Raw genomic sequence first — 14,464 nt, forward strand, 5'->3', positions numbered from 1 at the left:
TTTTATCACTGGGCAGTATTCCATTGTGTGGATACAATACCATTTGCTTAGCCATTCACCCCTAAAGATTGTTCGGGTTCTTTTCAGTGTTTACTGGGCAATTACGAGTTAAGCAGCTATAAACATTTGCATACAGGTTCTTAGAGGTTTTAATTTTTATTTCACTTGGGTAAATGCCTAGGAGTGGGATTGCTAGATTATATGGTTTAACTTCATAAGAAACTGCTGTACTGTTTTCCAGAAAGGCCGAACTACTTCCCACTGCCATCAACAACGTGTGAGAATTCTATTCACTGTGCATTCCTTGTTAGCACTTACAGTTCTTGCTTTTGTTTCAACATTAGCCATTCCAATAGGTGTGTAAAAAGCACTGTGCTGTGGTTTTGATTTACACTTCCCTAGTGACTATGGTGTTGAGCATCTTTTCATGTATTCATTTGCCATCTGTATACTGTCTTTGGTGAAATATCGGTTCAAATATTTTGCCCATTTTGTTATTGAGTTTATGTTTTCTTAGTGAGTTTTTAGAGTTCTTTATATATTCTGGATAAAATTCTTTTTATCAGGTTTATGTATTGCTAATATTTTCTACTTGTCTGTGGCTTGACTTTTAATTTCTTTTAACCTTTTCTTGTTTTAAAACAAGTTTCTCCCTCTGACTTTTCTAAGACTACCAAGTGGTTTAATAAATTTAGATATAAGAAGGGAAAAACTCCATGACCTGTCTGTGATTGCAGATGGGGCTTCCCCAGAGACTCAAAGCTCTCATGGACCAATGGCTGCTGGTTAAGGCCACAGCCCGGCTCTGTCAGGCTCTGACGTTTTAAAGGTTGTGCACGCACGCACGTGTGAGCCTCTGACGCTCCTCCCTTGGGCTCCTCCTCCCCTTGCAGAGAGATACTCTTCTCCTTTCAGCTCTCTCTGCACTGGTGGCTAGAGTAACACAGCCTGTGTCTAAGTCAAGAACTCCCTGTCAGAGCACAAGGCGGCCTGAGAGGCACCAAGGACTGAGAGGATGGGGAACTCTCTGCTGAGGCAAAACAGGTGAGTCCAGACTCCCTGAGGGGGAACAGAGGAGATGAGTCCAGCTAATGTAGCCAGAAGGAGAAAAAGACATCTGCTGTGGGGCGGGAGGGAATTGGGTAAGGAACTGAGCAGAGTGAAGTGCCTGCTATGTGCCAGACACCAAGTTCAGTTCCTTATAGATCTGGCCTTCTCCCTGGAAACACAGTTTGCAGCTGGTGGAGAACATCTGAAAAATGGAGAGACTCTACTAAGGCTGGTCTATGCAATAGACCGCCACCTAAGAAATGGAACAACTTTCTGAGGCCTGGAAGGGATGCTCTCCTGAGCTCTTAATGTCCCACAAGGAGCTCCAAGACAGCACCACCCTTTTAGTCACTATTTAAGTTAAAAATAAACAGTAAGCTTCCTACCACCACGAGGCCTCGTCTGGTGCACACTCCCTGCAACAGGTAAGCAGAGGTAGTTGAAATCAGTAAAGAACTGGCCTTAACTTTTTTGGAACTCAATTTCCTCATTTTAAATGAAAATAATAATACAACCTACCCTGGAGGGTTCTAGTATGTGTGATGCTAGCATAGTGCCTGACACAGAGTAGAGTTCAATAATTAGAAGATTTTGGGGGGACCATCATCTTCATTAACATCAAAGCAGCCATTGTAAAAATTAGTACCACCCAATACAAGGGAGTCCCTGGGGTACAAAGTGAGGTGGTCCAGGAAGAATGAGCAGGCCACGGGGTAGGGGGGCTGTCTCTACAGAATTATGTTTGATGTCCCAGGTCTCAGTTCATGCCACTGGGAGCTAGGACACAAGACCCAAAATGCCACCTGCCAAAAGGAGGCTTGGCGAGCCTGTGGAATGTTCCTGAGAGTCAGTGTTTTCTGAGACTTCTCCTCCCCGGATCCTCACAGCTCTTTGTCAGTCTGCCACTCCGGCTGTCTCCTATCAGATTACAAATTCCTATTTTTATGCCTAGATGCAAGTTTCTCAAATGTAGAGTGTTTCTTACTCATCTTTGAATTCCTGTATCCTGGCATTGTTTCTGGCAGAGAGTAGGCACTCAAGAAGTGTTGGATGAATGATTGGAAACATAAAGAAATAACTGTCTTGAGAAGAAAAATAAAACAAAATACAGATGTGGTTTGACTGAGAAAGTCATGATTGATGTCCCATTTGTGATTTTGTTTGTTAGAACTTTAGTGTCGGGGTGAAAGATTATGGCATTAATACATGTTAGTTGTAAAAAGAAATGGAAATAGGTGAAGCATAAATAAGAAAATAAACGGATAAATCACAGTTATAACTACTGATAACATTAGATGCACTACCTTTATTTTAATGTCTATATTTATCAGCCATTTGCATTTTTTCATCTTTGAAGAGCCAGTAACGTCTTTTGCCCATTTTTGTTTTATTGGTCTCCTTTGTTTTCTTGATAGTGAAAGCTATTTGTACTTTGAAAAACTTAGCCCTTTTGCATAAATATTACAGAAAATATTTTTTCCAGTCTGTGTGTCTTGTGCCATCCAGACTTTCTATGATTTGCTGATTAGATTTAAAACATAATTGAATTAAATCTAGAAAGCCCTTTGCTTTCTACCAATTTATGCTTAAAATTCTTTCCGCATCCCAAAATAAGACAAATCCACAGTATAATTTTTTATGATTTTATTGCCTTACATTTAGCCCCACACATTCACTACATGGTGTCAGATATGAATATATTTTTTTCCAAATAGTTAATCGGTTGGCTCAGCATCTTCATTTCCATGCTGATTTTAAAATGTCTTCCTTAACATATTCAAAAGTCTTATATTTACCAAGATTTGATTTTCAACTTCCCCCTCTGCCACCTGGTTACCATCCAATCAGCACACCCTCACCAGGTCTCTCCAGATCAAATTTGCTACAAAAGTGGGGAAATTGTAGCCATGTGGCAGAGTGACACCCATCCCTTCCTGAGATGAGCTCAGAATCTTAGAGGAAAGAACCTGCCAGAAGAGAACACAGCCACTCCTGCTTACTGCTTGTAGGTCCTCAGCTGAGTTGCCTGACTTTTTGGCCTCAGTTTTCTCAGTGGTAAAGTGTAGAATCATAATATCTACCCCATCGGTTTATTTTGGGATTAAATGAAATATAACATATATCATGTACATGTCAAACACTTTTAGTAAGTAGAATATATAATGCATATGTATATAATATAGTAAGTAGTACATATAGTGTGTGTGTATATATAGTATAATAATTATTATATATAGTGTGTATGTATGTAGTATAGTAAATGGTGTATATATAGTATAATAATTATTATATATAGTGTGTATGTATGTAGTATAGTAAGTGGTATATATATAGTATAGTAATTATTACATATAGTGTGCACGTATGTAGTATAGTAAGTAGTATATATAGTATATGCATATAAATCATATAGTAAGCAGTGTTTGTTAGTTTCTTTTTCTCTATACCCTCAACTTCCCACAAATGAAAAGATGGTGATACAGAAAGCCAACCCAAACATTGAACCAATTTATTTTCTTTATTTAATCCTTTCCTTGCCTTTTCTCCCATGTTCTCTGCCTTGGTGCTTTCTGTGAAAGATGGCAATTTACATGAGACCAGGCCAGTACCCTTCCTCGTTCCTGCGTACAGTCCCAACACTGTGCCGAGCAGATAGGCCTCTCTGTATACACTGATAGTGTCGCGTAAAGCAGTGTTGGAGAACATCGGTGGGCTGTTGCTGTGGCAATGGAGTGTACGTCAGATTAAAGATGGGTTTTGGTGTGGGCATATTAACAGATGTGAGGGCAATAAGGGCAAGCTGAGGTGATTCCAGGATTACACACAAGTAGCAGAAATGAGGAAATTTGGAAAGCCTGGAGAAGAAATATTTAACTCACTCCTGATATGCTGAGTTTTAGGTGGCAGCAGACCACTCAAGAGACACCCTGGAATCTGGGGAATCAAAACCGCAAACAGAGAACATCCAGGTAAGAGTAAATCCCATAAAACTTCTCCCAGCCTTTGTTCACGAAGAATGAAGTCTGGGGCCAGCGCCGTGACATAGTGGTGAAGTCCAGTGCCCTCCACTTCAGCAGCCTGGGTTTGCGAGTTTGGATCCTGGGCACACACCAACACCACACATCAAGATATGCTGTGGTGATGACTCACATACAAAATAGAGGAAGACTGGCACAGATATTAGCTCAGCGACAATCTTCCTCAGCAAAAAGAGGAAGATTGGCAACAGATGTTAGCTCAGAGCCAATCTTCCTCACCAAAAAAAAAAAAAAAAAAAAAGAATGAAGTCTGTCAGGTCCTGGACTTCACAGCAGCAGTTGTAATGGTAGTACATGTGGAGACAAGACAGAAGATAAAAACACTTTGAACCTTTGGACAGGAGATGTGCCGTTTTGCTAGGAGCCTATTGTAACCTCTAGCAACCTGAAAGAAGGCCCCCATTTTTTGTTGTCCCTTTATTCGTCTATCTCAAGCATCTTTGTGCTCAAGCTCCACCATGGCTGTTTTATGTTTCATTTTAAGCTCTAAGTTTCTACTTCTGACATGGCCACATCCCCCACATGTCTGCAATTGTTGAGAGGTTTGTGGGGAGAAACACTTGTGATTACCCTGATGCTGTTAAACCAAGACTTCCTCATCAGTCCTTTGCAACCAGGCCTTTTGAGTGCCAGGGAACTGCTAAAATATAGAACTAGTGTCCCAGGGTCCAAGAATCCCAAAGAGCTGCAAAGCCAGTTATTCCGTGGCCTGTAGAGTTATTCGCACTTTTCTCATGGTTTCAGGAGAAGCTTTTGAAAGAGCATCAATTAAAAAGCAACCACTAAGCCAAAGCCTGTGTTAGGAGCTGGGGACCCAGAGATTCCACCAAGAGGGTGCATTTCTTCAGAACAAGCTAAGGATCATATATTTAGGGTGTATCACTGAACATATGCTAAAGCATATAGTCCAAATGCTGAAACAGACCAGAAGGACCATAGGCGTAATACCAAGGGAGAGACTGGGCAGACTGGAGAGCCGGGGAACCTTTGCAGAAAAGACAGGAACCTGGAATTGCTGGCCCATAGCCTGGGGTCATAGAGATACATCTGGCCTCCTTCCTGGAGGTTGTGTGAACACACTCCAGACCAAAACATCCAAACTGATATTGCAAGAATATACTGCAGAAAATTTGAGTGGGGGGTATAGCCAACTTACAAGGAGCTTTTACCCATGTTTCACTTTGTTTGACCATTACAAGTCCGTGAGGAAAGCAGTATAAGTACCCTCATTTTATAGAGCAGGAAACTGTGGCTCAAGGAGTCCAGAGATATTGACCCAGTTACTCACAACCGACCGCCTCCTTTCATCTCACTCCCATGTCTCCTTGGTGAGCCTGATTTCCTAGCACTGGTGGTGTTCAATGGTTTCCTTCTGGGGCTTCTCTAGCCACAGACATAGGAGCTATAAGCAAATGGCTTAAAGTACACTGAATGCAGCCTGAAGAGGAGGAGGAACTACAGCCTTGCCTGTCAGCCCCGAAGACTCTAACGGCACACAGACCCAAGAGGCTGTCAGAACACCCAGCCATGCTGGCGCCACAGCCAAGGTCACGTGCAGCAGCCTCTCCTCCATTGCCCTCTCCGAGGGAACTCCCTGGGAAAGCTCACTGTGGGAGAGATTTTTAGATGATCTTTTCCAAACATTTTTACATAGCATTACTGGTACATGCAATACTTTATAAAGGACCTTCATATTTAACCATGTAGATAGTTGACTATGCCTCAGATTCAGACAAATGCCCAAAATGATATGTAGACTTCAGCCTAGATGTCTGATTGCAGAGGGATCCTGAGCCTTTCTGCCATATCCTGTTTATTTAGCTATACCGTGGGGTCAAGGAGGCAGATTTGATGATCTGAGTCAGTTAGAGTTGCTCTGTTCTTGGCTATTCATTCATTTATCAAATATTTATTGAAAATATATTTGTGTGCCAGACACTGTGGCACATGCTGGTGATATATAACATAATGAACAGAAAAACATAGTCCCCAACCTTGTGAAACTCACGTTCTAATGTAGGATATAGACAAGCAAGCAGACAATTACAATATAGCGTGAACAGGAGAAGTCCAGAGGGCAGTGGAATCCTATATAAATATTGCCTTTCCCGTAGCTGGAATAAATTTCTAAAATGTCTGCAGACTTGTACCTTGATGTCCAGGAGATAACTCCTGTGTGTCCTTCATCACAAGAGGTCAAGTAAATCACTGGAACTGAGGATGAGCACACCCTTTTCCTTTGCTGGCAATACAACAGAAAGTTCGCTCCCTGATTAGGAGTTGATAGTGTCATCTTCATATTTCCAAAAAGCCAGTTAATGTCCTGCGAGGACAAAGGCATTCTAGCATGATAGATGTGTTCAAGTCACCTAGAATGAATACCCTCCTGGGGAAGAAAAGGTTGTTCACAGAAATAGCAACGGGAAGGGAGTCACCCTAACAAAGCTGCAGAAACCAACCTTGTGACTTGTGTGATCTCCGGGTGTTTTAGATGCTGGGACTGCCACATGGCTGAAGAGTGTTTCTGCCTTCCGTGGTAAGTGGAGAACTGTTTTGAGGGGTTATTTCCCTAGATGTGGTTCCATTGTGGTATTTGCTGCAATTACCTGTGAACTCCCCGCTGTCTGTGGCCACAGCAGAAACCTGGGCTAGTAGCCCAGATACGATCATCTGAGAGTCAGTCAGGGAAGCGATACTTCAAGTTTTAGTGGAAAACAGGAACAATAGTCTCAGGGGTGGTCCTTGTCCTCAAACAGCCTCAGAAGAAGGAATGAAACTGGCTACCATGTAGAGAAAGACCTCTTAATCGCACTGCAAATCCCGGGGTCTCCATGTACAGAAGCACATATTTCTGTCCCTTGCACAGAGAATTTACAGCCAGGATGATCATATAATTTATCATCCAAAGTAGGAAACCTTGGAGAGTAAAAGAGATGCTAAAAATAGTTAAGTGTCACTAAGTGATTGATAATGACATTAACTAGACCACACAAGCAAATAAGACACATGGTCATCCTCCTTCGAGCAGACCTTGTCCTTGTCTCCTGAGACCATAACAGGCTTCCATTATATTTATGTTGTGTGTTTCTGGGGGGTCATGCATACAGTGTAGTTGCCTCTGTGCTCATGTGGGAGGGTTGTGTGTGTTTGTTTCCTCATTTGCTTGCTCGTTTGGAAATCATAGACTGGAACAGGGATCGAGATTGAAGAAAACTACGGCTCCTTAACTCACATGATAGAAAATAAATTGATATTTTGTCAGAAAAAAAATTCCCCCGAAAACTTGCCTATAACATCACTGCAGTTCTCCACCTTATAAACCAATTCCATATCAGCCTCAGAAAAGCAAGAGGGAAGAGAAAGAGAGAGACACACACAAAAGAGTAGATTTCTACTTGGTCTTATCTTTCATTTTTCCTTTTCTCTATCCTGTTGTTTCTCTGTGCTGAAGGAGATATTACAAAAGGCCTATAACCAACAAATGAAAGAGTTAATAAGTTTTTATAGTGAAGTGTGATTTTCTTTGCGAGTTTCGGAGTATTGAAACAACCAGTGTACTTTCCTTTTCTTTTACAGGAAAAGAATAGACATTTTTAAAGCAAGGCAAGATTCTCAGAAGGAAAGTAAGTCATTGCTTTCACATCATTTTCACTTTTGATAAATTATTTTTCCAAATTGCCTCTTCCCTATGCTCCCAAAGCTCCTTGGGCATATTTCTAGTATAAAACTTACACATTTTGCTGCAATTTGTCCAGTTGCATGTCCCTTTGTCCCCACTAGATTGTAAGCTCCTTGAAGCGGGACTTGGCTTATTCATCTTCAGATCTTTCACTTAGTCCCTGAGGTCTGGAGGCTGAAGGACTTAACTGAGAACGATAAATGCAGAAGGTGGAAAGGGGGGCACTTACAGGGAACTGAGGGAGGCCAGCACAGGCACACAGAGCACAGAGGAGGGGAAGGCCTTGTGGTCAAGGTTAGGATTGGGGTTTTTGTCTTGAGAGCTACAGGAAGTACTGAAAGGCTTTAAAAGAGGGGCATATATGACCACATTTGCATTAAAGACATCACCCAAGTTGCATGCAAAAAACAAACTGTAGCAGGGAGAGGCAAGAGCAGATGCTGGACGACCACTTAGGAGGCTGATGCAATGGTCTCTGGTGACGGAACAGGACTGAAGTTAAGGAGAGAGAAGAATTCGACAAGGAGAGGGTGATGAATAGTATCACACACAGGAGAGAAGAAGAAAGTATAGGTCTGAGGAGAGGCCGCGCCTTCCTCAAGAAGAAAAGCAAAGGAGTTTTGCCATTGCCTTCCTGGGCTTAAATAGGAAAGCCTAGTTCATTCCCTCTGAATCTTAAAAACTAGCCCTGAACAGTGTACAAATGAATAATACAGCCCTACCACCCCTAGCCATTTCACCCAGGGGAAGTGTGGGTCCCAGGAAACCCCAATCTCCATCAGAGCAAAACAATGTAGACATAAGACCTCTCACAGACTCTCCTCTTGTAGCGATAATCAGGGAAGTCCTAGACGGCCTTGAGAACTTTTGGCGACGTGAGAATCTGGGATGTCGGTACTGAGGGATGTCAATCCGTAATATAATACATAAGATGGGCTGCATGGGCACAGACACCTCCGGTGCAGGATGGCTTCATGAGGCTTCTGTGGGAAAGTCTGTGTTTGCTCATGCTTGCTGGTGTGTTTGCAAGGGGGTGGCAAGTGTGTCCATCCACTTCTGCTGAGTGGCCAGAGCCAGTCAGCTTTAAGTAAGTTGTCTTTTGAAAAATTGGCCTGCTTCTGTTCGTAGCTGCCAACAGATTCAGGAATGGGAATACTCAGCTTAAGAGTTTCCTTCTTTGTAAAGCTTTCCTTGAGCCCCAGCCCCCACACTACCACCATCCCTTGTCACCTACAGTAGAAATAACAGCCCTCCTCTGCATTGTGGCTCTCTCTCAGACCCCACCTGCCTCTGTGCTAGCCTGTGAGCCCCTTGAGGACAGGGACTGTTTCTGATTCTTCTTTGTCTGCCGAGTGCCTGGTACAGAGTAGGTACGCAATGAATTTATTGTAAGGAGGGAGAGAGGCTGGAGAGAGGGAGGGAGGGAAGTGTGATTTCCTATCCAAAGACCCAGCAAATCTGTCTCCTTCCACTCACCCTCAGCCTGAGCACAGCTTTCCTGTTCCTTGTTTAGGTGGCCCTGTCACTCACTCCCCAAGGATGTGTTTCAGGTCAGATAAGGGCTACCTCAGCTGCCTCTTAGCTCTCTGGTTGCTTATATCCCAGTCCCCGCCCCCTCCTCCTCTCCATTGCCCTCCAGTCTCCCCAGGACCTGAAACTCATTGAGTGTATTTTCTTTCTCCAGATAAAGGAACGGCATCCACTCCCATCCAGGTAATGCAAACATCTCAGGGCCTTTTCTGAGATAACATAGAAACGCAGACACCCCAGATGGCAGGAGAAGTCGGCCTCCAAGATCTCTTCTGACTTTAATATGAAAAATAGTCTTTAGAAGACAGTGCTTGTGAGCCCGGGACCCATATGCAGCCCTGGTGGCAGAGGCAGCAGCCACCTCTGTTGTACAGCTTAGTGAAAGGAACGAACAGTTATTGAGCACTTAGACTATGCCAGGAAGTGTGCTGAGGGCTTTGCATGAACCATCTCATGTAACTGTCACAACGACCCTATAAGATTGGTACTCTTATTTCCTCCATTTTGCAGATGATAAAACTGAGAGATCAAGTGATATTCGCCCAAAGCCAGGCAGCCAGCAAGATGGCAGGGGCGTGATTCAAAACCAAGTCTCCTTCTCAAATCTATGCTTTCCCCTGTACTTTGCTGCTTGGCTTTTTATCTCCTGAGATTTCTCTAAAAGAGAGCTTCTCCTGAGTGGTTTCCCCTTTTAATAATGCAAATATCTCTAGAATCTCTAGAATGGTTAAATATCATAATGCAATCACAGTCCAATCACACTAAGGTGTCTTTCTTATATAAGAAGGGCCCTGAGACTTTGGGAATCATACAGAGTGGTTGGGGGTCACCCTGGAACATGGGGCAGAGAGGACATGCATGGGAGGGCTGAATACTCTGGGCAGCATCAGCACTCCGGCTGCCTGGGCCAGTGGTTGAGATGGGAGCAGCCATTTAGGGAAAACAGCCGAGACATGGAAGGGAAGTAGTTGTGGAAGAGAGATTTTGCCCAGGGTCGGGTCTGTGTTGAGACTGAAGTGTAAAGAGAATCGCAGGAGGCCAATTCTTAACGACGGCTGTCCTTTGACCAGCAGGACGATGTTGACCACAACTCCTCGGAGGAGCTGTGCTACACCCTCATCAATCACAGCGTCCTCAGGAGAAGGCCATCAGAGAAGTCTGCTGAGGGGTGGTATGAGAACATTTCCCGGGAGGCCGAGACACCCAGAGAGGCCTCAGGAGGAACAGAGACTGAGTACTCACTTGTCCACGTGCCTCCCACCCCTAGGCATCCACCTTCCGCAGAAGACGAATATGAACTTCTCATGCCCAGAGTCTCCTCTCACTCCCTGCACCAACCACGTCCCCTTAGGCTCCCTCCTGAGAATCAGTTTGTGCATTTATAATGAAGTGATTGGACTAGCATTTGCTTAACACCAGCAAATAAAAGCTGGGGGTAGGGGCTCTGGTTAAAGCAGGCATGGGGCACAAAGTCTTTCTGGCTGACCTCCCCCTGCCAACAGCCCCTTCTACAGGGGGCTCAGCAGAACGTGGTTTACAAACCACAGGGCCTCTCAGATCCTGCTCAACATCCAACATCAAAAGATTAACCAACCATCTTCAACACCACTCTTTGAGAAGGGACTGGCCATTATTGCTTGTAAGTGGCTTTGGAAATGGACTGCTTTACTCAGTGGCAGGAGGGGGGCTCCCTGGTCCCCTATAGCTATGCACATCACAAAGGCTCTGCTTCTCCGTCTGGGTTCTTCTCATAAAATGTCCATATGATTGCCCTCTGAAGTCGCAGAAGCTTTAGCCATCATATTAAGTGTACCCAGGGGGAGTCCACTTGCTCCACAAGTGTTTGTGGGGCCAACTCCTCACTCGCAGGCTTCTAGGCGGATGCCTGTGCAATCCTTTCACTCCATGCCTCTAAATGGTGTCCTTTGCATAGTGTCCTTTGACTCGTCAGCTCTGGTGGCTTGGTTGGTTTCATGAGTTGAATCAGTAAGGTCCAGGCCAGGTTTTTATATAATTTTTAATACAATTTTAATCCTTATTTTTTAATCTTGTATTTTTCCCTAGAAATCTTAAGAAGAAAATCATAGCTTCAGAGACTGATAGAGAGTCCTTTGGCAATCCTCTAATCCCACTTTCCCTTTTTGGCTCCGGGAGGATAATAAGCCCAACGTGATGTTGTAAGTTACTGGCAGAACTTTATCCAGAGGCTGATTTCTTGGCTTTGAATTCAGTGCTCTTCCAACATACTACATAGACAAGCCTTTGCTGTATGCTGTATGTGTGTATTAAGTAACACGTCATTTATAAAACATGAGTAAAATGTCCACATTGGAAAAATAACACGCACATACACATACTCCTTCACTCATGAGCATTTCTCTGCATGCCCTGATTATTTATTTTCCCTCATCTTTTCTTCCTTGTTCCTAGAATTATGTCTAGGATATAATGTCCTAAAATAGGGATCAGCAAACTATAGCCCACAGGCCAAATCTGACCCTCTGCTTGTTTTTATAAATAAAATGTTATTGGAATACAGCCCCGCTCACTTGTTTACAGGCTTTCTGGCTGCTCAACTACTGGAGAGTTCAGCCGTGGTGATATACACTATGGGTCCTGTAAATACACAAATATTTATTTGGGGGCTCATTTCAGAAAAAAAAGTTTGTAGACCCCCACCCTAAACCATCATACTTGGAGATAAACTTAACAGAAATGTGTTTGGGTATTGATGTAACTCATAAGAGCTGGTACCAATAAAATGGTATGAAAATTTAAAACCACAAATTAGATGAGACCAAGGATTAGCAAATTAGACTATTTCTATATCCACACCTGTGTTCTCAACTTCCTGTTTTGTTGAACCCATGGCCATTATATTAATTTTAGGGATGTTAAAATAGTAAGAGGTTTGTTGACAAGCAGTAGATGTATTATGTGTTTAATTGCTGTTTTGTTCCCCAAACTAACCAAAGTTAAATAACTTTGCTATATAAAATGTGCCAAGCGTCCAATGAGGATAAATCAGTGACTTGAGGATGGATGCATCACACAGGTTTGCTGAGACTTCAGGCAGTTGGTCTTCAACCAAAGAACCAAGCACATCTTGGTATCATGTCCTCTGCTAACTTCCTGTTTTTAGCCAAATTCTTTCACAAGGGACCCTCACTTTGACCCTTGGCCAGGATTCACTTTAAGGAAACAATGTGACACCAGAGTCAGATCAGCGGTGATTCAAAGCCTGGTTGTGTCTCTTCCTCCCTCTGTGACCTTGAGCAGGTGACATGAAGGCCCAGCCTTTTCCCCCATGAACGGGAGGATTACATCTAATGTATGTAAATCATCCATCACAGACCTTGAATAAATGATAGCAAAGAGCAAAAGGGAACAGAAATCTTTATGATGTACGGAGAAAAACATGTGCTGATGTGCCTGGTGATCCGGGGTTACCCAGCAGTCTTCCAGTGAGACAGAAACACGGAACGCTAGGCGCTAGGCTGGAATTGTCCACTCCGACACCGGACCATTGCGGAAACTGGTTGGTTTAAATACTCTCAGTACAACCTAATAAGTTATACCTGTTTGACTCTTATCACGTGAAAGTATTACCTGTCTCAAATAGTACATGCCTTTTAGCAGGAACATATTAAATATAAATGCTTAACCAAAGAAAGTTGTTCTGATAATGAAATTTAGAGGGATCATGGAAGGGAATTATTTGCGAGCGGGAGAGCCCTCTGAGAGTGCTTTGAACTACCTAACATGTCTGTAGATAACGGTGATCCCGTTTTCCATAGATTTCAGGATTTCTGATGAAAGCTGTGCACCCTCTTCACAGAAAGTGTACATTCTCTCACACACACACACACACACACAACACATTTGTATGCAATTTCAAGGGGTTCGGGGTGCAACCCCTCAGTTAAAGATTTCTGTTCTTAATAAAAAAAAAAAAACTGAAGCTGAGGATATAAATTGTCCCCTCAAGCCACAAGTATAATCAGAAAACCCCCGTTCCCATGCTGGTCATAAACCTGTAAGTAGCCAGAGTTCACAGAGGTACATTTTATGCAGCAACTGCAGTCTCTGTGGTTTCCGTTTTATGTTCACACTAGTAAATACATCTATAAATAATCCCTTAGTCTATGAGTAAATTCTTATTTAGAATACAAGATAGGCACAAAAAAAGGGCAAAAATAGGTCAGGAAAAACTACCGTTGACAACAAATAAATTCAAATGCTGATGTTTTGAGGACAACTTTGGGTGACAGGTGCTTCAAATATTCTCAGGGATGGAAGGGCACAGGCAGAGCAGGAGAGAGGAGTCCCCAGAACTCCACACGAGCCGTGAGAGAAAGGGGATTCTGTTTACATTTACCTGACTCTGTTCTTTTCCAAGCCAGCTTCTTGTGTTCAGAAAGCAACTTGAAAGCCACTTGATCTGAGGGCACCTCAGTTCCGCCAACTGTGAAATGGATCAGCGTAAGTCCCTCCCACTTTCCTGCAGAGGGTTCTTTGCAAGGCACTTGGAAGCATTGAGTGGGCATTATCATCCCAGAGAGTCTTCTAGGTCTGACAATCACACTTCTCAACTCATCTTTTCCCCCTCACCACTTGTGCTCCTTGTGGATTCCCAGATATCAGCCAAACCTGAACTGAGCATGACCCTGGGATGCCCATCAGGGTTGGAGGCCATTGATGGTGTGTGGTTGTCCAGTGGGCTGAGCTCTACTCCCCAAAACTGTGGAACTCTGAGCTTGCCCTTCCACCTTTCCAGACCTTGGTTTCCTAAGTATAAGATGAGGGGACTGCCTTCTAACCCTAAGAGTATATAAGCTCTAACGATAAAGGAAAGATTAAAGGATGTCTGTAGATACGGCTGCCAGCTACGCAGCAATAGTGTGAATTAACTTATTTTAAAGCAATGAAACAGTAATGGGAACAGAGAAGAGAAGATTTAGATTTCTCCTGTTTTTCTCAGTGCTGATCAGACTCTGAATAGGGCAGGAGTCTATGTCCAGAGTCCACACCTAGAAGGGAAAGGCGAGAACATGCACCTCACCCAAATAAAACACAAATGTGTGTGAAGGAGGACAAATCTGCTTATCCAAATCCCACCATTGCTTCTGGGTTCAGCTTGAGTCCTGCTTCCTAGGCAAAGCCTTCA

At 43.4% G+C, this 14,464-nt stretch overlaps 1 protein-coding gene across 4 annotated transcripts; it reads left to right on the forward strand.

The window, feature by feature from the left end:
- Nucleotides 1–850: 850 nt before the first annotated feature.
- Nucleotides 851–12,970, forward strand: GCSAM (germinal center associated signaling and motility). 4 transcript variants are annotated; one of them, XR_011529191.1, is made up of 7 exons: nucleotides 873–1,044; nucleotides 3,951–4,019; nucleotides 6,580–6,624; nucleotides 7,665–7,711; nucleotides 9,452–9,480; nucleotides 10,368–10,936; nucleotides 11,362–12,970. XR_011529191.1 is itself a non-coding variant. In XM_008530270.2 (6 exons), the coding sequence occupies exons 1-6, from the start codon at nucleotides 1,016–1,018 to the stop codon at nucleotides 10,680–10,682; spliced, it is 534 nt and encodes a 177-aa protein (XP_008528492.1). In that variant the 5' UTR covers nucleotides 851–1,015; the 3' UTR covers nucleotides 10,683–12,970. The 4 variants fall into 4 exon arrangements, 2 of the variants coding, with proteins under 2 accessions (XP_008528492.1, XP_008528500.1); XR_011529192.1 differs by having other exon boundaries at nucleotides 890–1,044; nucleotides 10,371–10,936; nucleotides 11,362–11,606; XM_008530270.2 differs by having other exon boundaries at nucleotides 851–1,044; nucleotides 10,368–12,970.
- The last annotated feature ends 1,494 nt before the right edge of the window (nucleotides 12,971–14,464 follow it).

The sequence above is a fragment of the Equus przewalskii genome, chromosome 18 (assembly GCF_037783145.1).
Source record: "Equus przewalskii isolate Varuska chromosome 18, EquPr2, whole genome shotgun sequence".
NCBI classification, from domain to species: Eukaryota; Metazoa; Chordata; class Mammalia; order Perissodactyla; family Equidae; genus Equus; species Equus przewalskii.

Coding starts and splice junctions, on each gene's coding strand:
- GCSAM (XM_008530270.2), top strand. CDS start 1,016: ATGGGGAACTCTCTGCTGAGGCAAAACAG. Junction 1,045..3,950: donor TCTCTGCTGAGGCAAAACAG/GTGAGTCCAGAC, acceptor GCTGAGTTTTAG/GTGGCAGCAGACCACTCAAG. Junction 7,712..9,451: donor GCAAGATTCTCAGAAGGAAA/GTAAGTCATTGC, acceptor TTCTTTCTCCAG/ATAAAGGAACGGCATCCACT.